This window comes from Oenanthe melanoleuca, chromosome 24, assembly GCF_029582105.1.
Source record: "Oenanthe melanoleuca isolate GR-GAL-2019-014 chromosome 24, OMel1.0, whole genome shotgun sequence".
NCBI classification, from domain to species: domain Eukaryota; kingdom Metazoa; phylum Chordata; class Aves; order Passeriformes; family Muscicapidae; genus Oenanthe; species Oenanthe melanoleuca.
Window position 1 is genome coordinate 4,546,234 of NC_079357.1, and position 23,133 is coordinate 4,569,366.

Genomic DNA, 23,133 nt, shown 5'->3' on the forward strand with positions numbered 1-23,133 from the left:
GGGAATGAGGTGTTGCACCCAGGCACATTTTGGTGTCAGGTCTCACAACTTTGGGTGTGGTGTGTGCTTGGCCACGGGAGCTTAAACAATCCTGATGTGCCAAAGTGAATGTGGGTGGGAGGCTGACAGCATCTCCCTGATGGGCAGATGTGGTGCTCAGTGCTGCCTGTGATGGTTACCTGAGTCAGAGCAGCCTTTCTAAAGACTTTCCTCAGTCTCCAAGGTAGATGAGATAAGCAAAAGGACTGCATTAAGCTCTGCTAGAACACAGATATTTAGCTAGAATGAAAGAGAAAAAAGATATTTCAAGTGTCACTCTGGTTATTTTTCTCCTAGCTCCACGGTTCCTAGTTTGCTCCTCTTGTCTCCCAGTTTTGCTGCTGGCCCTGTGACCTCTTTGTGTCACCTGAGCTGCTGACCCCACTGCCACATGTGCTAAATCTCTCTTGGTTTGTTTTTGGCTCCCAGTCCTTTTCCAGATTGGGTGTCTAATAACTGGTTTCCTTTGCACCACAGCCTCATTCATCATTATTTCCTCCCTCAGTGCCTGTCCCAGCCTGTCCCTGCTGCATCATCACTGGGACTCTGTTAGTCAGCACTGTTGGTTTTTTCTAAAATACAATTTAAACTTGTTAATAGAATTTATAGATTGACCCTGCTGGCCCTTGAACCTTTGAAACCTCTCTCATGTCTCCATTAGCCTTCAGCTACATAAATACCTGATTTATATCTCTTGGCCATGGACCACTGCCCTGGGGCAGGTGTGCTGTCCTTCAGGGATCCATTCCATGGGGTCTGTTTGTTCAGGGGGTCAGGTTGTATCATCTAAGGGCTCCATTATCGTCTTAGATTCTGTGCAAAGATCAGTCATGTCTTAAGGCTGGAAAACAGCACAGATTTCTTGGTACCAGACATAGGTGATAGACTTTTCATCAGACTAACCTGGTGGTTTTCATTCTTAAGCCATTACAAACACTCAAAAAATTTGGCAGAAGAGCACGGGAAGAGGATTTGCTGTTGTGCATTAGCTGCTGGTTCATGTCTGTGTTTTCTCACGGCCATAAGGAAACTTCTTGGCAATTGACACTGTAGATGATCCTCGTGCACTCAGACGTGTGATTTTCATTAAATGAAAGTAGCCACCATGCTGGTAGCTTCTGGGTTTGCAGTGTCCTGTCTGTGGCAGAGGGGTGAGCAGGCCCAGATGCAGCAGGAGCTGCAGGAATTGTGTAATTGAGAGTTGCCAGCCTGGTGGATCTCTGGTGCCAGATGTTCCTGTGCTGACCAAGAGGAGCCAGCCTGAGCTGAGGGCTGCTGTTGCCAGGGCTGGGGAGTAGCTGGGTTTGTGCTGAGGTCATTGCACAGACTCTGCCCAAAGGATGGCTGCAGGAGCTGGGCACATGCAAGAGTTGCAGCTTCCTTATTACCAGGCTTTGTGAATAAACAGCACCAGCTCTTATCAATGACCTACTTTACTCTCTGTATGTGTGGGGCTCTCATGGTAGCTGGAAATCTGTCCTGGTTCTTGGCTGGTTCTTGTCTTAGTTAATTCGAATGGTTTTTATCCAATGACACTGAAATTAATCACCTTTAACATATTTCTTCACTTCAGAGCCCAGCCTTGACTGATGGCAGCCTGGCACAAGAGAAGTGCTGCAGGATCAGAAAACACACATTTACTTTGCTCTTGTTTATGGCAAACCAATCAGTACACATTTATGAAAGTTATTGGAGATAGAAAGATATTTTTAGACTCTCATATCTATGGAATTTTAAATTATCTCTTGAAAATCTTTATGCCTGCTGAGGGAGCCCAGTATAGAGATTAGTGAGACTATTGCTGTGTTGGTTGGTCCTTCTTCAAACCCAGCATCCTGTTCAAGGACTGAGGGATGGTGCTTGGTGATGCATGGTTCCACATTCTGCTTGGGGTTTTTAGGGCTGTGTAAATGAGCTTCCAAAATAGAATGTGGCAGGAGGGAAGGAGGAAAATGTCTTGTTGCTAAGGAACATGACAGAGAGCTGGGAGATGTGACTCAGTTCTTGGCTTGGTATCCTTTCTCCTTGGTGAGATGTGGGTCTGCAGAGAGGGTATTTCTGAGTGTGAGGGGATGGACACTGAGTGTACTGGCAGATGTTTTCAGGAGGGGTCAGGATATGATGCTGTGTGGGGACCCAGCTGCCTCACTCAGCTCCCACCCTTCAGTGGGATCCTGAGTCTGCAGAGTCAGGAGTGCAGGAAATGTGTGGCAAGAGCAACCCCAGCTCCTCATCTCCTGATTCCTGGTGCTGCTCTTTTTTTTAGAAGAGTCTGTTGCTTCTCCTCTCCTGCAGCAGTTTAATTTTAGAAGAGAATGGCTCTGGAGGGACTAATAGCCTGGAAAAATTTTTGCCTGGTTTGCTGTAAATCTCCCTTCAGAGAGGATGGATTTCACTTTTGTTTTGTAATGCTTTTCTTTATGGCATTCCCACACCTTTTCCCATCTTTGATTTTGTGCCTGCCAGTGCAGTTGATTGCTGTGGGGCTCTGCAGCCACATGTGTTGTTTGTTGCTTTGGTCTGAGCACCAGCTCCCAGCAGGGGCCAGCTGGGTGCTGTGACCTGTAAAATCACTGGAAATAACAGAAACAAACAGGCTGCCCATGTGCTGGGAATGTGGGTCAGCAAACACCCTCCAAGGCTATTCTCTTGGAGTCCAGGTTTGCTAACCCTGCCTCAGAAAACATGGTGCTATAGCCCTGGGAGGGGGATTTCATCAAACCCCAAGTGTGAGTGCTACCAACAGGGAATGGGACAGGTGCTCTTTGCTGGTGGAGCAGGGGCTTGTTTGCCCTTGGCAAAGGCTCATGAGGCTGCAGGGAACAGGCAGGGAGTTTGGGAAGCAGGCAGGGAGTTTGGGAGGCTGTCCTGGAGGAAGCTGCCTTTGCCCTGGATGGGGCTTGGAGCAGCCTGGTGTAGTGGAAGGTGTCCCTGCCAGTGGCAGGAGTTTGGAACAAGATGAGCTTAAAGGTCCCTTCTGACCCAGACCACTCTGGGATTCTGTGTTTACAGTCTGTTGCCAGCTCACCATTTGCCTGGATGTCCCCTGGCCTCTGGGATGAGTCAGCTGGGAGATGCTGCAGGGTTGGCTGGTTGTGTTTTGTTCTCCAGCCTTTGCCTCATGGGACTTGCCTTGCTGAGCAGAACAAATCTGGGGACACAGAAAGGCTGTGTTTGTTTGTTTGTTTGTTAAAAGAGTTTTTCCTGTTTGGTCTCTGTGATCCAAAGCCAAGGAATCAGAAGGAGCCAGTTGCCATCCTACCTTTCCTTCCGTGGGCAGCACTTTGGGCACTTAGAATTAAATATTACAGTAGCCTTGGGAAGGATTCTGTGGAGTTTGGGCTGAGCCACATGGTGGGTTGGAGTGTGCTGTGAATCCCAACCAGCTGCATCCCTAAGGAATCCATGGAGCACAGGAGGGGTCAGGACCAGGGGGAGCAGGTCAGTTCTGGGCTGTCTCACCTGGGCTGGCCCAGCTCTGCCTAAGAGCATCAAGGGCAGCAGATTATTCTAATCCAGGTCACGTCAGTGGCTGAGCTCAGCCTCAGGGAACGGTGTGGGACACCCAGGGGTGGCACCATGGGCTGAGCTGGTGTGGGGACACCCAGGGGTGCCACCATGGCTGAGCTGGTGTGGGGACACCCAGGAGTGCCACCATGGCTGAGCTGGTGTGGGGACACCCAGGAGTGCCACCATGGGCTGAGCTGGTGTGGGACACCCAGGAGTGCCACCATGGCTGAGCTGGTGTGGGACACCCAGGGGTGCCACCATGGCTGAGCTGGTGTGGGACACCCAGGGGTGGCACATTGGCTGAGCTGGTGTGGGGACACCCAGGGGTGCCACCGTGGCTGAGCTGGTGTGGGGACACCCAGGAGTGCCACCATGGCTGAGCTGGTGTGGGGACACCCAGGAGTGCCACCATGGCTGAGCTGGTGTGGGGACACCCAGGGGTGCCACTGTGGCTGAGCTGCTGGTGTGGGGACACCCAGGAGTGCCACTGTGGCTGAGCTGGTGTGGGGACACCCAGGAGTGCCACCATGGCTGAGCTGGTGTGGGACACCCAGGAGTGCCACCATGGCTGAGCTGGTGTGGGGACACCCAGGAGTGGCACTGTGGCTGAGCTGGTGTGGGGACACCCAGGAGTGCCACCATGGCTGAGCTGGTGTGGGGACACCCAGGAGTGCCACCATGGCTGAGCTGGTGTGGGGACACCCAGGAGTGGCACTGTGGCTGAGCTGGTGTGGGGACACCCAGGAGTGCCACCATGGCTGAGCTGGTGTGGGGACATCCAGGAGTGCCACCATGGCTGAGCTGGTGTGGGGACACCCAGGGGTGGCACCATGGCTGAGCTGGTGTGGGGACACCCAGGGGTGGCACCATGGCTGAGCTGGTGTGGGGACACGCAGGAGTGCCACCATGGCTGAGCTGGTGTGGGGACACCCAGGGGTGGCACTGTGGCTGAGCTGGTGTGGGGACACCCAGGGGTGCCCCTGTGGCTGAGCTGGTGTGGGACACCCAGGAGTGCCACCATGGCTGAGCTGGTGCTGTGGGACACCCAGGAGTGCCACCATGGGCTGAGCTGGTGTGGGACACCCAGGGGTGGCACCATGGGCTGAGCTGGTGTGGGACACCCAGGAGTGCCACCATGGCTGAGCTGGTGTGGGGACACCCAGGAGTGCCACTGTGGCTGAGCTGGTGTGGGGACACCCAGGGGTGGCACCATGGCTGAGCTGGTGTGGGGACACCCAGGAGTGCCACTGTGGCTGAGCTGGTGTGGGGACACCCAGGGGTGGCACTGTGGCTGAGCTGGTGTAGGGACACCCAGGAGTGCCACCATGGCTGAGCTCAGGAGTTCTCAGCAAATCCCAAGGAATCCCTGTGGCTTCCAGGAGGGTGAGTTGGGCTGGCCCAGAGAGTGAAGGTGATGAAGAGCTGATCACAGTCTCCAGTAAAGCTGCAGGAAGCACGTCCTGAGGGTGAAAGAGCCCTGCTTTGAATGAAGTGAGTGTTATTTCATAGCTTTTAGCAGTGTCAGGGGGATTTGGGGCCCCACTTGCACCACCAGTGTTAGTGGTGTAGCAACAACAACACTGCCTGATCCCTAAATGTTCCTGGGGAGGTACTGGGCAGCTTCCCAAAGGCACAGTGAGCTACCTGGCACAGGGATCCCTTCTCCTTCCCACCATGTAAAGCCTTTGGCCAGCACAGTTATGGCAGCAAAGGAGGGGAGATTTCTGCATGTTCCTAATTGACACATTTGTGCCAGCAAAACTTCAGAAGTGATCCAGACTCAGGTGGGGTTTTTCACTTGGGTTTCATTTGGGCTTTTTTGCAGCCAGGCTCTGTCCACTGGATGGAGAATTTCTCTTTGCTTCTTCAGCCCAGGATATTAAGCCAAATCTGCCTTTCTGAGGAAAAGCAGCCCTTACTCTTTCTAGGAAAGTCTCAGTTTCTTGGTAAACAATGTGTTTTAGAGTGGTTAAGTCTGAGGTGGAAAGTAATATGGACAAATGTTGGAATTTTTGTTTAGTTTGGTTTGGCTTTCAGCTGGTAATTTAAAGCACAGCAACCATTTGAAATTGTCTGTAAGTAATGCTTGTTCCCAAATTTATTACCATGAGCACCTCATGTGGAGATGCAAGCTGTGATGTGAGTGGATCAGCTCATGTCCCTGCTTTACATTAGGTGGGACAGTAATGGTAGGAAAAGGTTAATTGTTTTATCCACATCTGCTTGGTTTGTAACACCTGTAGATTAGTTTCAGGTCTAAACCCTGTGCTGTGATTCCCTGGTTTTCCTGCAGTCCCCAGTTCTGGGTGCAGAGCAGTTGGTGCTGCAAGGAGAGCACTGCTGGTTGCTGCTGCCACTGTCGCCTGTGGGGCAGCAAAGCTTTGGGGTGGGTGTTTTGGGGCAGAAAACACAGATTCTGGAGCATTCCTGGCAGCTTGTGGCATTGGTGCTTATCCAGAGCCTGGGTCTGCTGTGCTGCATTCACCTAAAGCAGAATGCAGCAGGAAGGAATCCCTCAGGATGCCCTTGGGGCTGGAGGGCTGGTCCCACCTGTGATGCTGCTGCAGGAGGCAGCTCCCCCAGCTCAGGAGCAGAGCTCATCCCTCTCAGACACCTACCTGCTTTTGTTCTCCTTGATAACCTGCCAGCAGGGAGATGACTGTTGGATTTTCTTGCTCTTCTCTTGTTCTCCCCCACCCAGCTGAAGCCCGAGTGAATCATCCCTGCGTGGGTACAGCCCTGGGAGCTGCTTCAGCCCCAGAGAGGCTCTGCAGAGCAGGCAGTGGTCTGGGATGAGCAGAGCAGGCTCTGTGGGACCAAGGAGCCAGGCAAACACTTCCACAGGCTGGACAAGGCAGTTCCTGCTGGCTGAACCTGCCCTCCCAGAGTCCAGGCAGTTTGTGGGAGTCTGCTTAATGGTGCAGAAAGCAGGACAACTCTTTTAACCTGAGCTGAGTGGCTTAAAGGCAGAGCAGATTTATTGTGTTTTAAAAACTCAGGTCACTTTTCTGGTCAGTGATGCCCATACCAAGTACATCTTTGGACCAGGGAAGTGCCCATTACAGTTTATCTGGTTTTAGAGCTGAGCTGACACCCAAAAGTCACTTGCTGATCTGCGTTAGTAGTGGAATTTCTTCAGTGCTACAATTGGATGCATTTTTCTCCGTTTAAAATCCATTCTCTGATGGGCTCGTTTTTCACCAAGTCAAGCAAGATATGTAGTATACAGAATGTGAAATTATTCAAGTGAATACACACATGGTAATGATTGCTTTGTTTGGATTAGTAGGTGCTCTGTTTGCCTGCTGCAGAAGCATCTGTCTCAGGTCTCTCACCTCCAGTGCTGGTAGCACAGCAGCCCGAGGGTGCTAACCTTGGAAATTCCACACAAGTCAGGATGAGACTGTCTCCATTTATCCTTCAGCTGTGCTGATAGCAGGTGATAAATGAGCCCTTATTTCCTGCAGTGGATACAACCAAACCCTATCCTAACTTTGTCTGGCATGTCAGCACAATATGTTCCTTTATTGCATGCAATTAAAAAAACCCATCAAACTGCAAAAACTCCTTTAATTAAAGCCCCCACAGCCACAGTTTGCCGTTCTCAAGGCTCCTGTGGTTGTTACATAAATTGGGTTTGATTGCTGAGGATGCAGATGTGGGGTTTGGTGGGGATTTTGGGATTTCAGGTATTCAGGTGGTGCTGAGGATCAGTTTGGTGTTGTACTGCTGCAGGGGACTCTGTGCAGAAGAAGTTTGCTTTCCTCACATCAGTACAAATTTGTTAAGGTCAGTGGAATCAGGTTCATTATAAATATAAGTATAAATATATTAGGTTTGTTATATATATCAATAGAGGGACCATGTCAATGCCTGGTAAAATGGAAGCAGAAATACTCATCTGTATTAAGGGATTAAAGCATCCTGAAGCATTGTGTGGTGTAACCAGGATCTTGGGACAGGGTTTTCCCTGTTCCCTGGTTGAGGGAGCCCCTGAGTGAAGCAGTGCCCATCTGTCTCTGCTTTGCTGAGCCCCAGTTTCAGAGCTGCTCTCTGTATTTCACATTTCATTGGGCAGCAGAGCTGACACTGAAGGGATGAACCCTTGTCCCCAGGGATCTTTGCTGCTTTGGAAGGTGTTACTCTGCTGATACTTGATTGCAGTATTTGTGTGTTTAATGCAGGTGGAATACATGGTTCTTGTCTTTTCTGCCTGGGATGAAAGGGAGGAGCAGGGGAGGCTGATTGCTGCTGCTGCAGAGGCTTCCTTACAAAGCATGGCCCTTTGTACCCAGGGTTTGTTCCCCTCAACAGAGCTCTTCTGTTGAATTGAACTGCCTTTAAATCGTGTACACAGTGGCACTTTTGTTGGGGAGGCTCCCAGGGCCTCTGGAGGAACATTGACATTCCAGGGCATTGTTCTTGTCCCATTCAACCTGAGCCCTGCTTCTGCTCCCCGGGCCAGCTCACTGGTGTCACCCACCCTGTCCTTTGCCTTGCACTGGGATTCAGCTCCTGAGCAGCAGCTTTTACAGAGGGACCAGCTTCCCCAGCACAGCCCAGAGAGACAGAGCAGGAGGTTGGAACCTCATCTCTTTGGAGGCTGCTTGTGTTCATTCTGGAGAAGATAAACTGCATCTCTTCAATCAGCTGCCTTAATGACATGTTCAGGGGACTGGATGGGGAGTCCTCATCCCTGGAGGTGTCCAGGGGAACCTGGATGTGGTGCTCAGTGCTCTGGACAGGGTGACAGGGTGGGGATTTGGCACAGGTTGGATTCTTCCAACCCCAGTGACTGTGTTTTCTGTGTTCTGTGCTGTGATGGCTGGAGAGAGGAGTTGCTGAGGCTCAGGGCAGTGCCTGTGCAGGTGCAGTGAGGCCCTGATGTGCTGGGAGGGCAGGTTGGGCTCTCAGGGAGCTGCACCTGCTCAGCCTCAGAGTATAGTCAGCCCTTTGTTCTGGAGGGGCCTCACACCAGAGGAGGGCCAGTCACACAGCTTTATTTCTGTGTGTAGACTGCACACTGCTTTGCACAAGGAGATTACCACATTTCTCAGCTGAGCCTCGTTGCCTTTCCCAGAGATGAAATTGCCCTTCCCAGGTGCTGCCCACCATCAGCCCTTCAGGTGGCTCCTGCCTGAAGCTCACACAGAGAAAGGTGTTGGTCCTGCTAACTCTGCACTAGCCCAGGGCTGGGACAAAAGCCAAGGCTCTGTTTAGTGTCAAACCCTGGAAAACCTGTTGCTGTAAATAATTGATATTAATGTCACTCCAGCTCTCATGTGCTCTGTAGAAGGAGCTCTGCTCAGGGGCTGCCAGCTCTGGAATGAAGTGGTTGTGTCTTGTCCTTGCAGTGTCAAAGAAGCACGGGAAGCTCATCACCTTCCTCAGGACATTCATGAAGTCGCGCCCAACGAAGCAGAAGCTGAAGCAGAGGGGGATCCTCAAGGAAAGGGTGTTTGGCTGTGACCTGGGGGAGCACCTGCTCAACTCTGGCCATGATGGTAAGGAACAGCCTGCTCCTGGGCTTGCCTCTCTGGGATCTGTCAGGTGCTCGTGGTGCTCAGGGTCGTGCTGGGGACAAGTGTGTGGCACACACCCGTGCCTGAAAGGGAAACTGAGGCAAGCATTGTGCTTTGGCCTGGGGAGCACTGTGCTTTGATGTGGGAGCACAGAAGGTGGTGCAGCTCCTGCAGATGGGTTTCAAACCTCTTCAAGTCTTCAAATAATTTTTTTTTTTTCAGGAATATAAGCTTTATTTGTATGTCAGTGTCAGTGGTTAATTAACAGGCATGTTAAACCCCTGCACGTCTCTTAACTCGGTACCTTTGTATGACTCTAGCATAATTTGTTGTGTAAATCCTTCATCTGCCTTTTCCTTGGATTTCACAGGATTTACAGGAATTAACTGGATCTAGTGTTTCCTCACAGCTGACTTTTCCTCTCAGTTCAGGCTCCTTTTCCCCTCCCTATCAGCAGTTCAGGGAGGCAGAGGAGAAAACCTCTCCATTGCAAGAAAGAAATTACACACTTGTTACCACTCTTCCTGGGATGAGCTTTGATTTCACAGGCTCTTTCCTGCCCTTTCTGTGCCACCTGCAGTGCAGGTTCCTGCAGTGCTGAGGAGCAGCCAGAGCTCTGGGTGCTGTCCCAGGTCCCCAGGCTCAGCCATTCCCATCAGGAGCCCCCACCCAGGGATATCTGGAGCAGCTGTGGGCTCCAGGTGGTGTGCCAGGAGTTAAGGCCATCAGGAAAGCACTGATGGGATCTGTTGGGTGGCTTTGCAGCAGATCCCTTGTGCCAGAGTTGTTCATCTGACTTCTCCCAGCTTTTGTGTGCAGGCAGAGGGAGAAGTGACAGGATGTGTGGGGCAAAGAAGGAGTTTTTGTGTTAAAGTTGCTTTCAGTGAGTCTTCAGACACTTTGTTCATTCAGATGCCTTTTGAAAGAGGGCTGGCAAAGGGCAGGAGTCATTTCTGCTCTTTTTCCAGCTGATTTGGTTGGTAACAGTGATGTGCACTCCCTCACCTGATGTGTTTCACTGACAGCTGGAGCAGAGTATGTGCATGTCCTTATGGAGTCAGAGGCAAGGCTCATTGGCTCAATTGGAACCAGTAGAGATCCTTATTGGGGCTTGAAAAGCACTGGAGATGGTTTGGAGCCAGGAACAGGCAGTGACCCATGTGGAGCTGCATCAGGAGTAGGTAATTCACAGCACTGGCTGGCTCTGGAGCTGGTTTTGTGTGCATGCAGTGGGAGCCCTCTTGGAGGGCAGGAGCCATGCCAGCAGAGTCAGCTCCTTGATGGGAAGGAGGGAATTCACTTCCATCCCCAGCCCTTCTGTCAGTTTTCCTTGGGCACAAGGCAGCAATGCCCAAAGCTTTTCCCTGCCCTCTGCACCAGCTTCTCCCCCTGCCTTCAAGGGGTGGTTTGTTTAGTATTCATCCTGAGCTGAACTAAACTGCTTTAACTCCACTGGAGGTTCTTGTTTGATGGTCTCTGGGAGCTCTGTCCTTGTCCTGGTCTCTCCCCACCATCCCACACTTGGGGGTGACACATTCTGGGCTGTGCTAACGAGGTCCCTCAGCTCAGGAGTCACCAGCTGCTTTCACCCTTGATTTAATAACCCTTTCCTGACTCCCTGGAGTGAAGCAGATCCAGTCTGATGTTGCTGGCAGGGCATGGCTCCATTCCCACAGCAGGGTTGTTGTTTCTGTGTGGTTCAGCTCAGTGACCTGTGTTCATTCCAAGTGATGCCATCCCTGCCATGGGGCTCCTTTCTGGCTCCTGCCAGTTGAGCTCTGTGCATGCACAGCATTTTAAGATCTCTCCTCCTGCAGCGTTACTGTAGCTCAGTTGTGGAGCTTCTTGCAGTGCTGACCTGCTGAAAGAGGCCTGAGGTGAATTAAAGAAGCTGCTTCTCATAACCAGAACATCCAGTGCTTTTTCCAGAGCTCAGAGCACACTCTGGCTGAAGTCTGTGTGTGGTACTCTGGTGATATTTTGGAAACACAACTTGGAACATGGGAGTTCAGAAGAACAAAAAGAACCCAAGACATTCATTGGTTTGTTTAAGCTCATGTTGGTTTTGTTGGGTCAATGTCCCTAAATAATCCCAATCCCATAAATGTTCATTGGGGCTGAAGGGGCAAATGTGATTGCAGTGAGTGACAAGGCATCATGTGCACCTCAAAAAGGCAATATTGAAACAAGCTGGATGCTAAGAATTTTCTTCATTGCTAGCTTTGTGGAGATGACAAATCTTCAAGAATTTGCTGAGAAACAACATGAGCAGCCCAAATTCTTTAGTCATGAATCTCTGAAACTGTGCTCATTTTTAGTGAGCAGGAAGCAGAACGAGAGAATAAAAGGGATAAGGACAAAAACTGCAATAAGTGTGACATTTTTTTAATAAACCCTGCACTGAGGCAGCTGTCCCAGTTGTTCAGCCAGGAGAAGAGCCTGTTTGCTGTGTACCCAGAGGGGATTTACAAACACAGAGGAGATGTTTCACTTAGTGCAGTACCTTGTCTTTCTGTGGGCTCAGCAAGTAATCCCTCCTTCTGCATCCTCTGGGCTGCTCTGGGCAGGAGGATGAATTTGGGAGCACAGGAGGAAGGTGATGCAGGAATGTGCCCAGGTTTGCTGTTGGGGAGAATAGCCCTGGGATGCCATCCTGCAGAGCTCCACGTGCTGCATGTGCCAAGTCCTGAGCTAGCAGAGCATTTGTGGTGGTTACCTGAGGTTTTGGGATGGGCTGTGCTGCAGCCACCCTCTCCCTGCTGGGAGGTGCCTCTGGGACAGGACCTGCAGCTCTCCAGATCAGGGTAGGGTATGCCTGTGCTCAGGGTTCTCCCTAGGGAAGGGTGTCTGGGGAAGGCAGGATTTGTGCAGCAGCAGTGTGGTGGTGCTGCTGCCCTGGAGGAGGTGGCTTGTCATTCACTGAGTTCCTGTGTGGGCCTGAGCAGGGACACTGAGCACAGGGAGGGAGGTGAGGATTTAACAAGTGTTTGCAATAACCATAAGAGGGATGAGCAGTGCACCTGAAACCCTCCTGTGGTTGTGGTGATTCATGGTGGGGGTTGTGGTGAGTGCTGGGCAGTGTCCTGGGGCTTGGGTTTGGTGTGTTTGCTTTTCAGTTCCAGTTTGGTTTGTGCTGACACTGAGCTGTCCAAACGCTGCTGGAGCCCTTCCAGGGTAGGAGTTACCCCTCCATGAGGTGCCAGGCAGCCTTCCCCAAAGGCCCTTGGAGGTGGGGGGAAGGAGGGATGGAGGCATTGCTGTCCAGTCTCTTTGGTGAGGCTCTGAGTCATGGGCAGATCACAGGATTATTTTCCAAAATCACCTGTGCTCCAAGCTGCTTGGGAAAGAGGGGACTGGGAGTCACAAGGCTCCTGGGCATGGGGCTGGGTCTGCATAGGTGTGTTGCTTCCAGTGAAAGTCTCAGCAGGGTGTCATTTTCTTCTCTCTTGTCACATGTCAGCGCTGAATGATGGGCTGGGACCTGCAGGAGTAAAACCAGTTTTGATAGGAGGGATTTTGGACTTGTCTGTTGGCAGAGCCTGTGCTAATGCTCCCTTTAAGTATGTTGGTTTGCACAGTATTTCTCCAGGCACCCCGTGGAGCCTGCCTGGAGAGTCCTGTCTGCCTCCCATGCAGTGCCTGACTCATCTGGTGGCTGCTGCTGGCTTGGTGTGCTTCCCTGCCAGGGCAGGGTCACTTGGCAGCACACCAGGCTCAGCAGGGACTTGCTGTTGCTCCATTGCCCTCAGAAATGCTCCCAGTTGGTTGGTGCAGTTGCCACCTGCCTTGCTGGTTTGTTTTACAGATTCACAGGGTGTTCTGAGTTGGGAGGCACCACAAGGATGGTCTGGCCCAGCCCCTGGCCCTGCACAGACACCCCACAGTTCCACCCTGAGCATCCCTGAGCATCCCTGGCAGTGCTGTCCAAGCCCTGCAGCTCTGGCACCTCGGGGCTGTGCCATTCTGGGGAGCCTGGCAGTGCCAGCCCCTCTGGGGGAAGAACCTTTCCCTAAACCCAGCCTGAGCCTGGGCAGTGCCAGCCCCTCTGGGGGAGGGAAGAACCTTTCCCTAAACCCAGCCTGAGCCTGGGCAGTGCCAGCCCCTCTGGGGGAAGAACCTTTCCCTAAACCCAGCCTGAGCCTGGGCAGTGCCAGCCCCTCTGGGGGATGAACCTTTCCCTAAACCCAGCCTGAGCCTGGGCAGTGCCAGCCCCTCTGGGGGAGGGATGAACCTTTCCCTGAGCCCAGCCTGAGCCTGGGCAGTGCCAGCCCCTCTGGGGGAAGAACCTTCCCTGAGCCCAGCCTGAGCCTGGGCAGTGCCAGCCCCTCTGGGGGAAGAACCTTCCCTGAGCCCAGCCTGAGCCTGGGCAGTGCCAGCCCCTCTGGGACAGGGAAGAACCTTTCCCTAAACCCAGCCTGAGCCTGGGCAGTGCCAGCCCCTCTGGGACAGGGAAGAACCTTTCCCTAAACCCAGCCTGAGCCTGGGCAGTGCCAGCCCCTCTGGGGGATGAACCTTTCCCTAAACCCAGCCTGAGCCTGGGCAGTGCCAGCCCCTCTGGGACAGGGAAGAACCTTTCCCTAAACCCAGCCTGAGCCTGTCCTGACACAGCTCCAGCTGCTCCTCAGGTCCTGTCACAACTTCACAGAGCTGTGAGATAGAGCAAACCACCCCAGTTCCTGACTCCTGAAGAGACCTTGTTCTTGCTCCCTTTGTAGGCAGAGATTTTTTTTTATTCTCCTGTGCTGGTTCTGGTGCTCTTCAGAAAGGTCCATAGCAGCACCTTGGTGACATTGTGGCTTGTTTGGGGTCCTCTGGAGTTACCCATCCCTTGGAGCCATCCCATCCCTGCAGCTGGGTGATGTATTTGCCTCTGATAGTCATTTATGGCAGAGCTGGCTATGGAGGGAACTGGTACCAGAGCAGAGGAATGAGATGCTGGCAGCCTCTTGGCTGGGATCTCTGAGAGCCTGGTTCCCCTTAGCTCAAGCACAGGTTTGGCAGTCTGGCATCCCTTTGGCTCCTGCTTTTGATGTGAGGAGCCCTTTTAGCAGCTATAATAGAAGGCTGCCTGGCTGGCTTGGAATCTTTGCCATCCTGAAGGAAGCCTTGATTGGGAATTCAGGACAGCAGAGTCTTACAGATTAAGTAATTTCAGTTTTTCTTGCCGTTCTGACTCCAAGAGAGTGACTGTAACCAGTTCCCACTCCCTGCTATTGCCATGTCCTGTCCCTGTGCATGGCAGGGATGGGACTGAGGGAGCTTTAAGGTCCCTTCCAGCCCAAAGCTGTCTGGAATTCAGTGTTCTGATGACCCAGGTGAAATCCAGGTGCTCCAGATGGCTTTGCTCCAAGATTTTCTCTTCAGAAAGACTTGGGAATATTTGCAGAGCTTCCATGTGGAATAGAGGCTCAGTTGCTACCTGCAGCTGCCATGGGGTTCTGTGGTCTGTGATTCCCAGGTGTGTTTGGAATTGTTGTGCCTTGAATGCTGGCAGCCACATCCATGGGCTTGCTCAGGCAGTTTGTTCCTGTACAAAGGTTTATTGAGGTGTTGGCTGTGTGTGACGTGTGTGTGACATTTCCCCCACGGTGACATGGGCCACAGCCATGCCAGCAGGGGAGGGAATGCTGGCTCTGCACGAGGCTGGGGTTGTGTTAGATGTGCTCACCTGGGAATGAAGCCCTGAGGCATTTCTGTGCTTTCAGCAGGTATTTTCAGAGTATCCAAGCTGACAGGTCTGAATGAGCTGAAAAGTTTCAAACCTCCAGGTAGGTTGGGCTCTAGCATCCTGCTATCCCAGGTTTCTTTCTGTCTCTATTTTAGAGTGTTTGGATGCCTAAAACAGTTAGTGATTGGGACACAAATCTGAGTCCTGAAGTTTTTGTTTGCAATTCTCTTTTCTGCTGAGACATTTCTTGTGTGACTTTGGCAAGTCCCTTAAAGTCCCTGTCTCCTTTACCCTTGTTACCCAGGCAGTGGGGATATCTGGAGGTGATTCACCTTGCCTGCCCCATTCCAGGTGTTTTTTTCAAGGGGGAATCCTAACTTTCCATCAGCACAGCAGGAAAAACAGTGCACCCTTACTCATCCAGTCATTCCTGTGATGCTCTCCTAGGTACCTGGGCTTGGTTGTTTACATAGAGAGCTGCAGCTCACAAATCAGGGGTGGATCTTGTTTCCTGACAAGGCCACCTGACTGGGGACACTGGGAATCCTCCTGCTCTGCCTCAGTAGTGTTTGTGTATCCATAAACAGGTTTGTGTTAGCACTGAAGAAGCTCTGGCCTGTCTCAGCACTTTCACTTGCACATGAGTGAGTCCCTGTGCTGCACACACTGTGTAAATGAGGGGGAAATGTTTGAAATTTGAATTCTGGGGCAGGAATTCTGTGGGACTGCTGTGGCTTGACAACCTCTGAGCTCCCAGGTAATCTTAGGCATCCCCTCACCTCCATCCTGCAGTCCTGACTGTCCCTTTTCAATTGAATTGGCAGTGTATTGAAACCAGGCAGCCTCAAACATGCCAAAACCAGTTTCCTTTTGGTATTTCCTGATTTATGGTAACTTTTAAATTCAAAATCAGGGCAGTCAATGGTCACAGCTGCACTCAGAGTTCTGGCCCTGAGCTGGGAGCTCAAACCTGTCCCTGCCACAAATTTTTTGCCTTGGGGAACTTGTTTGTTATCTCCCATTCCATCTCCAGGCTTGTACAATCAAACTAATAACCTGTATCTGCCCCCAGGGTGCCACAAAGTAAATTCCTAATACCCAGGAGGTACTTGGGAGATTAGGAGTGGGATATAAATATCAAATAGTATTTATCCAAGTGCCAGCAGAGGTTGGCATGTGACATCCAGGTGCATGTAGGAATTAAATACATTTCCCTCTGTGTAACATTTCTGATGTTGAACTGTGGCAAGCCAGAGTGCTCTAGGTGCCTGAAGTGCCCCTGGATGTGGTGATGATGATCTGCACACCCAGCCTGGTGTGACATCAGAGGCAGATCCAGCAGCCTGGAGAAGAAGGGAACAGTTGACCCACACTGGAGATGAGCAGAGAGCTCCCCTTGCTGCACAAACTAACTGGACACAAGCTGATGCTTTCAAAGCAAATAGTTTTGAGTGTTTTGGGTAAATTTTCAACCACAGCAGGCACTGTTATTGCTTCACCATCTGCCCTCTGAGCTGCTGCAACTCGAGATTATTGGGTATGGGGTACATGGGATCCCTGTGGAGAATCCTTGTTTAGGGGACATCCTTGGGGCTGGGCAGGGAGCACAAGCCTTTGCTGTTAAAAAACCCCAGTTTGTCTCTTCCTTTCTCCCTTGCCCTGCCTGCTGCTGCAAGAGGAGAGGATTCTTTGTGCCTGAGTGACCCTGAGGACAGCTGGGAGTTGAAAATTAATTTGCATTTCGAAACACTACAGCTGTGGGGGGAACAAACATGAGGAAAAATGTCCCAGTCAGTGCAGGAATTGCTTGTGCTATTACCCTCCTGTTCTTAGCACAGGGAGAAGTTTTCCCCCTACTCAGTTTATTGGCCAAATCTGAGTATTAGTGTCTTGTTGGATAATAGGAAAAATTCCTTCACAGAAGGAGTTGTCAAGCACTGGAACTGCCCAGGGATTTAAAAGCTGTGGGGTGGTGGCACTTGGGGTTCAGCTGTGGCAGTGTTGGGAGAGCAGCTGAACTCAGAGCCTTTCCAGCATTAATGATTCTGTGCTATTCTGTATTAGGACAATTAAACCTGAGCCCTGGGAGCTGGGTAGGACTGGCTGTACATTTCTATCCTGGCTAGTGGGCACTGAGGGTCCCCTGCAGCCCTCAGGTGCCAGCTGTCCCAGGTGTGCTCTCCCAGGCCCTGGCAGGGCTGGCCAGCCACCTGCCCTGCCTGCTTTGTGCTCCCCAGGCCTGGACTCTGCACTCTGCTTCCCACAGCCCTGCCTGAGCTGCCACAAAAGCCAGTGGCAGGCTGAGGAGGCAGTGTGGTGCTGGTGGCACTGGAGCCTGCATGGGTCAGGGGTCCAGCTGGCTGTGACCCACTCTGCCATGGCTGCACTTCCCAGATAAAGCTGTGTGTGACCAGAGCTCATCACGGTGGGTGATGCAAATGTGGCTCATGGCTTGGAGATAAGGGACAGGGAGCTGGAGAATGACAGAATCCCAGACTGGTTTGGGTTGGAAGGGAACTCAAATCCCACCCAATCCCATCTGCTGCTCAGGCAGGTCCTTCCATGGCCCCATCCAGCGTGGCCTTGGGCATGTTGGAAAGGAGAGTCTGTTCTTGTGTTTCACTTGGTGGTTCAAACATGAGGATAGGGATTTGGCAGTGAGACAAATCCTGTGAAGGGAATCCTTTAAAGTTTGATGTTTTGTGCAGGGGCTGGTGGGGTCTGTGGAATGGTGTGTGCAGGTCCAATATTGTGTGACAGGGAGCTCCTCATGCAGCAATAAAGAGAAAATCCTTAACCTCTCTCCTCTGATGCTTCACACCTTTGTCTGTGGTGGAGAGACGTGAGAAATTTGGAAGCCACAGGCTGTAACATTATTGGGTTTTTACTGTTGTTTTTTTTTTAAGGAAATACTTGGACAGTTTTTTGCAAAATGGCCTTGATGATCTGAGAGCTGGGGCAGTCAGTTTTCCCTGCCCCTGGAGGCTGAGCTCCCCTGTGGATTTGCTATGTGTGGAATCCAGTCAGGAGCAGCATTTTGGGTTCTCTGGGCCATTGTCCAGCCCCAGGGCCTGGCCTGTGGGACCTGCACCCCACTGCTGTGTTTTGGGAAAATGCCAGTGCCAGAGGGGGGCTTGGTGGGAGGCTTGTGCCCCAGGCTGAACAAACACTTCTGGTTCCAGTAATGTGCTAAGGAAAAAAAAAATAATAAAAAAAAAGAAAAACAACACAAGCAAACCTCACAAAGCCCAGGGAGGGAACATGACAAAATATTTAAAAAAACCCACCACCACCAAAAACCAACCAAACAAAAAAACAAACAGAAAAAAACCCAAAAACAAACAGAAGAAAACACCCAACAAGATGATAGGAAAAGAAATATGCCTCATGTGAGGATGAATAAAAACGTTTTGAAAACCATAGAACTTTTACTTTCTCATAATGGCAGAGATGAAGCAGTTAATGAGCCCTTGGAGATGCAATAAACCTTTCAAACCAGCTGAGAGATGCTCTGGAAGGACTTGGATTAATTCCTTTGGCTGCTGTGATGATGAAATTGCTAGGGGCCCCTTTGGTGAGGCAGCCACATTTCCAGCCCTTTGCACTTTGTCTCCTGGTGCTGGAGATACTGGAGGGAAGGAGGGAGGGTGAGTCTCTGGAGTGGGAGGTGTGTGCAGTGCCCACTGCAGGGCTGGGAGTGCCCAGGCACATCTGGCAGGGGATTTTAGCTGCCTGCAGGGGGGTTTCTGGAGTCACTGCCTGGAGACCCCGTGGCTCAGAAAAGGACTAAAATCACACTGAGGATGAGTGGCTTTTGTCACTTGCCTGGGAATGTGGCCCTGGAAAGGGCTGTGTGCTCAGCTGGATGACCCAGGCACCAGTTCTGGGCTCAGGAGTTCCCTGGGTGAGGATGCAGTCCTTCTCCTCCTCCTCCTCCTGCCTTTCCCAAAGCTGCAGGGCACTGCCAAGAGCCAGGTGCTGACCCAGGTGGGCCTTTATGGCTCTTGGTGCAAACCATGTGTGCCATCCAGTCTGCTGTAATTGCAGGAAACCACAGTAATTAACTGCCATTAGGAGAGCTTTAGTGTTGCTGCTGCATCCTGTGAGTGGAAATCTCCTTTGGTTCCCTGCTGGGATGAGGCTGAGGTACCTGGCTGGTTCAAACCTGGCTTGTGGTTTGGGATCTGGAAGCCAAAATCAGTTCCTGAGCTGAGAAGTTCACCTGCAGGGGAGGGGATTCCTGCAGCAGGTGGACACAGGTACCTGAAAAAGTCACAGTGTGGTGTCAGAGGCTGCTGTGGGTGATGGTCTGGGCACTCTTGACATTTGCAAAATGAAGTCTTGGCTTGTGCTGTCATCCTGCCTTTTGCAGTCACTATTCCCTCTGTGTGTGAATTTACATCTCTAAAATAGGCATCAAAGGGCAGAGGGAGCTTAAACACACACCTGATGGCCAGGTGTCATCTTTGTTCAGAAATCTGAAAAATGAGCTCACCATCCAGCAAAGGCCCCTCAGGTACCATTTTAGCTCTACTTGAATTTCAGTCCCTTCTCCTACTGTGCAGAATTCCCCCAAAATATCCTTGGTGCTGGTGTGGTATATTTAGCTTAAAGAACATATTGTCCTGGTAACCAGATGAGGAAATGCTTGGAACAAGCCTGCTGGGATCTTTTCAGGGTGCATTAATTACTTTCACTGTGCCCAGGCTCTTCCATGCCAAGAGAGCTTGAGGCAGAGCACTGATGCTGCAGCCCTTGCCTTCCTTGGGCTCCCTGCCCTGGCCCACTGTCACTCCAGGCTTCCTGCTAGAATGGGGCAGGTAGGGAGAGTGCTGTTTATTTATCAGCCTCGTGATTTATTTGCCTGTTTGTTTATTTGCATTTTGATTTACTTATTTCAACAAGCTCTGCTGATTCTAGAGGATTCCTCCTGTGGCTGCAGTGTGGATCATTAAGGTCTTTGGGGTTTGCAGCTTTAGCAGATCTTGCCACAGCACTTCAAAGCTTGGGAAAACTCCTCTGCCTGATCCTCTGGGACTGCTGCATGTAGGCAATGCTGCTGGGGGGCTCAGCCCTGTGCAGGTCACTGGTGAGATCTGTGACCTGTGGCCCCTTGCAGTGGGTGCTGGTGGCACAGACACCCAGGGACATCCCAAGGGCCTTGCTTCAGGTGTGTCTGGCAGTCTGGGTGCTCTTCTCCCCCAGGGGACAAACACCACTGCCTGTGTCAGCACACAGAGCCTTGTCCTTGTCCTTTGCTGCATGGGCTGGAGCTGTTCCACCCTGCTGCCCTGCACAGGTCACACCTGGCCCCACTCATCTCCCAGTGCTGTCGTGCAGTACAGTGCACACCTCAGCCCTTTCTGGCCACTGCTTGAGTAGGACAGAACTCCTTCCCTGTCCACTTCCAGCCTTAAAAACTTTCTCCTTCCAGAGATGTTGGATCTTCCTGAATAAAGGCTTAAGTGTTGTCCTCCAGAAACGTTTTTGAGACACTGGGAGAATTCCAGGTCTTGTGTTCCACCTGCTCTGCTCAGATCTGTCTTTGTAGTAATTGATGGGTATCCCCAACGTGCTGTGTGTGTGTTGGGTGAGAACCTCTCACCTGCCCCAGCTCAGATGGTTCAGGGTGTGTTGGTTCCTGAAGCCACCATCTGTGATCCTCCTTGGAGCTCACCAGTGCTGAGGTAGCACAAGGCTTCACCTCCACCAGTTTTGTTCCCCAGAAAAGCTGCACTTGGTTCCAAGGCTCTTGGCTTAATGTACAAGGGTTCTGCTCATCTCAAAGTCTGCCCTGGCTGGAAAATGGTGAGAACTGCTGTACATCCCTGGGGATGTAACTCTGGAGCCTGGCTGGCTCTTGGAGCATGCCAGGTGCAGGGTCTAATCTGCTCTGGCTGAGCCTGTGACTGACACAGGCTGCAGGATTTACAGCTTTCACCTGTCCTGTGCTCCAGGTGCAGCAGGCATGCCCTGACCCTGGATACACCTGCTGATTTCCAGGGAACCATCTCAGCTGTGCCTCTGCTCCAGCTGTGGGGGTTTGCTGCAGGCTGGGGAGCAGCCTGGTGGAGCTGGGGAGCACAGGGCATGCAAGTGCAGCACACCTGGGAGCACTGCCTGGCAGATGGCATTTGCTGCATGCTGTAAGGGGATTTGCCACATGAGCTGCTCAGAATCTGTGTCACATGGCACAGTGATCAGACCTGGCATCTGAACAACACTCACATCAGCTGCTGCACAGAGGTGGCTGCCAGAGGGATCCACAGGGATCTCAGCTTTTTCCATGAAGCTTTGCTGATGCTCACAGGAGCTCCATCCTGATTTTCTCTCTGTGTTTGGAACAGTTTTGCTGCCCTTTGTAAATCCAGTGATTTGCTCCTCCTCAGGCTTGCTTGGGTGGGCACACAGCTCCAGCCCTGGATGTGCATGAGCCTGGGAAGCCAGCTGGAAGGAATGGGGTGGTGAAGCGGCTGCAATATTAACTTGACACCTAATTATATCCCCTGGGCTGATTTTTCCATTCTGTCATGCCCCCCTCTGTCTGCACTTTCTGTGAGTGTGGGATTCTGTGGAGCTCTCCATATCCAGCCATGCTCCAGCAGACATTTAGGATGAAATTATCAGTGGTAAAAGCTCTCCTGTCTGTGCTGCCAAAAGTAGCATCTCTCTGATGTTTATATTTCCTTAAAACAAGCAGGATATGGTAATCCTGTATAGATTTGAAAGATAGTATTTATTCCATTTTACAGCTCTTCTGGAATGGGATTTCACACCACAGTTCCCATGGGAGTTGTCATGGGACCTGCACTGTCTCTGACCAGAACTGGCTTTTTTTGGCCTGATTCATGTCCTGGCATTCCCTTGTCAAAGCAGGAATGCCTCTGACCAGTTTCAACTCCTGAAGTTAAATTTCCTACAGGCTTTCTCCCCTGAGGAGGAACTGAAGCCATGGCCAGGGTAGGAGTGTTTATGGCAGCTGCCCAGAGCAGAGCCTGCAGGAGGGCTTTACTAACCCCAGGTGTGTGTGTTCAGTGCCCCAGGTCCTCAAGAGCTGCACGGAGTTCATCGAGAAGCACGGCATTGTGGATGGGATATACCGGCTGTCCGGGATCGCCTCCAACATCCAGAAACTGCGGTAAGGGGCGGGGCAGGGAACAGAACAGAACAGCCTGTGTGCTGGGGCAGCTCCTCTGCAGGGTGCTAAGGGGCAGGGAACAGCCTGTGTGCTGGGGCAGCTCCTCTGCAGGGCGCTAAGGGGCAGGGAACAGCCTGTGTGCTGGGGCAGCTCCACTGCAGGGCTGGGCAGGGCTGGGCAGGGAACAGCCTGTGTGCTGGGGCAGCTCCTCTGCAGGGCTGGGCAGGGAACAGCCTGTGTGCTGGGGCAGCTCCTCTGCAGGGCTGGGAACAGCCTGTGTGCTGGGGCAGCTCCTCTGCAGGGTGCTAAGGGGCAGGGAACAGCCTGTGTGCTGGGGCAGCTCCTCTGCAGGGTGCAGTGCAGGGCAGGGAACAGAACAGCCTGTGTGCTGGGGCAGCTCCGCCTGTGTGCTGGGGCAGCTCCTCTGCAGGGTGCTAAGGGGCAGGGAACAGCCTGTGTGCTGGGGCAGCTCCACTGCAGGGCAGGGAACAGAACAGCCTGTGTGCTGGGGCAGCTCCACTGCAGGGCAGGGAACAGCCTGTGTGCTGGGGCAGCTCCACTGCAGGGCAGGGAACAGAAGAGAACAGCCTGTGTGCTGGGGCAGCTCCTCTGCAGGGCAGGGAACAGAAGAGAACAGCCTGTGTGCTGGGGCAGCTCCTCTGCAGGACTGGGCAGGGCGGGGAACAGAAGAGAACAGCCTGTGTGCTGGGGCAGCTCCACTGCAGCGCTGGGAACAGCCTGTGTGCTGGGGCAGCTCCTCTGCAGGGCAGGGAACAGCCTGTGTGCTGGGGCAGCTCCTCTGCAGGGTGCAGTGCAGGGCAGGCACAGCCTGTGTGCTGGGGCAGCCCCTCTGCAGGGTGCAGTGCAGGGCAGGGAACAGAACAGAACAGCCTGTGTGCTGGGGCAGCTCCTCTGCAGGGCTGGGCAGGGCAGGGAACAGAACAGAAGAGAACAGCCTGTGTGCTGGGGCAGCTCCACTGCAGGGTGCAGTGCAGTGCAGGGCAGGGCAGGCACAGCCTGTGTGCTGGGGCAGCTCCACTGCAGGGTGCAGTGCAGGGCAGGGCAGGCACAGCCTGTGTGCTGGGGCAGCTCCTCTGCAGGGCTGGGCAGGGCAGGGAACAGAACAGAAGAGAACAGCCTGTGTGCTGGGGCAGCTCCACTGCAGGGTGCAGTGCAGTGCAGGGCAGGGCAGGCACAGCCTGTGTGCTGGGGCAGCTCCTCTGCAGGGCAGGGCAGGGAACAGCCTGTGTGCTGGG

The 23,133-nt window shown here is 52.4% G+C and overlaps 1 protein-coding gene across 2 annotated transcripts in view; it reads left to right on the forward strand.

Annotated features, from left to right (window-relative positions):
* The window catches only part of ARHGAP32 (Rho GTPase activating protein 32), a 233,726-nt gene that overhangs the window by 189,076 nt on the left and 21,517 nt on the right, over positions 1 to 23,133 (forward strand). For both annotated transcript variants that reach the window (XM_056509588.1, XM_056509589.1), the window contains 2 exons: positions 8,904 to 9,053; positions 21,775 to 21,877. In XM_056509588.1, the coding sequence (XP_056365563.1) occupies positions 8,904 to 9,053; positions 21,775 to 21,877 (253 nt within the window). The remainder of the gene's footprint in view (positions 1 to 8,903; positions 9,054 to 21,774; positions 21,878 to 23,133) is intronic.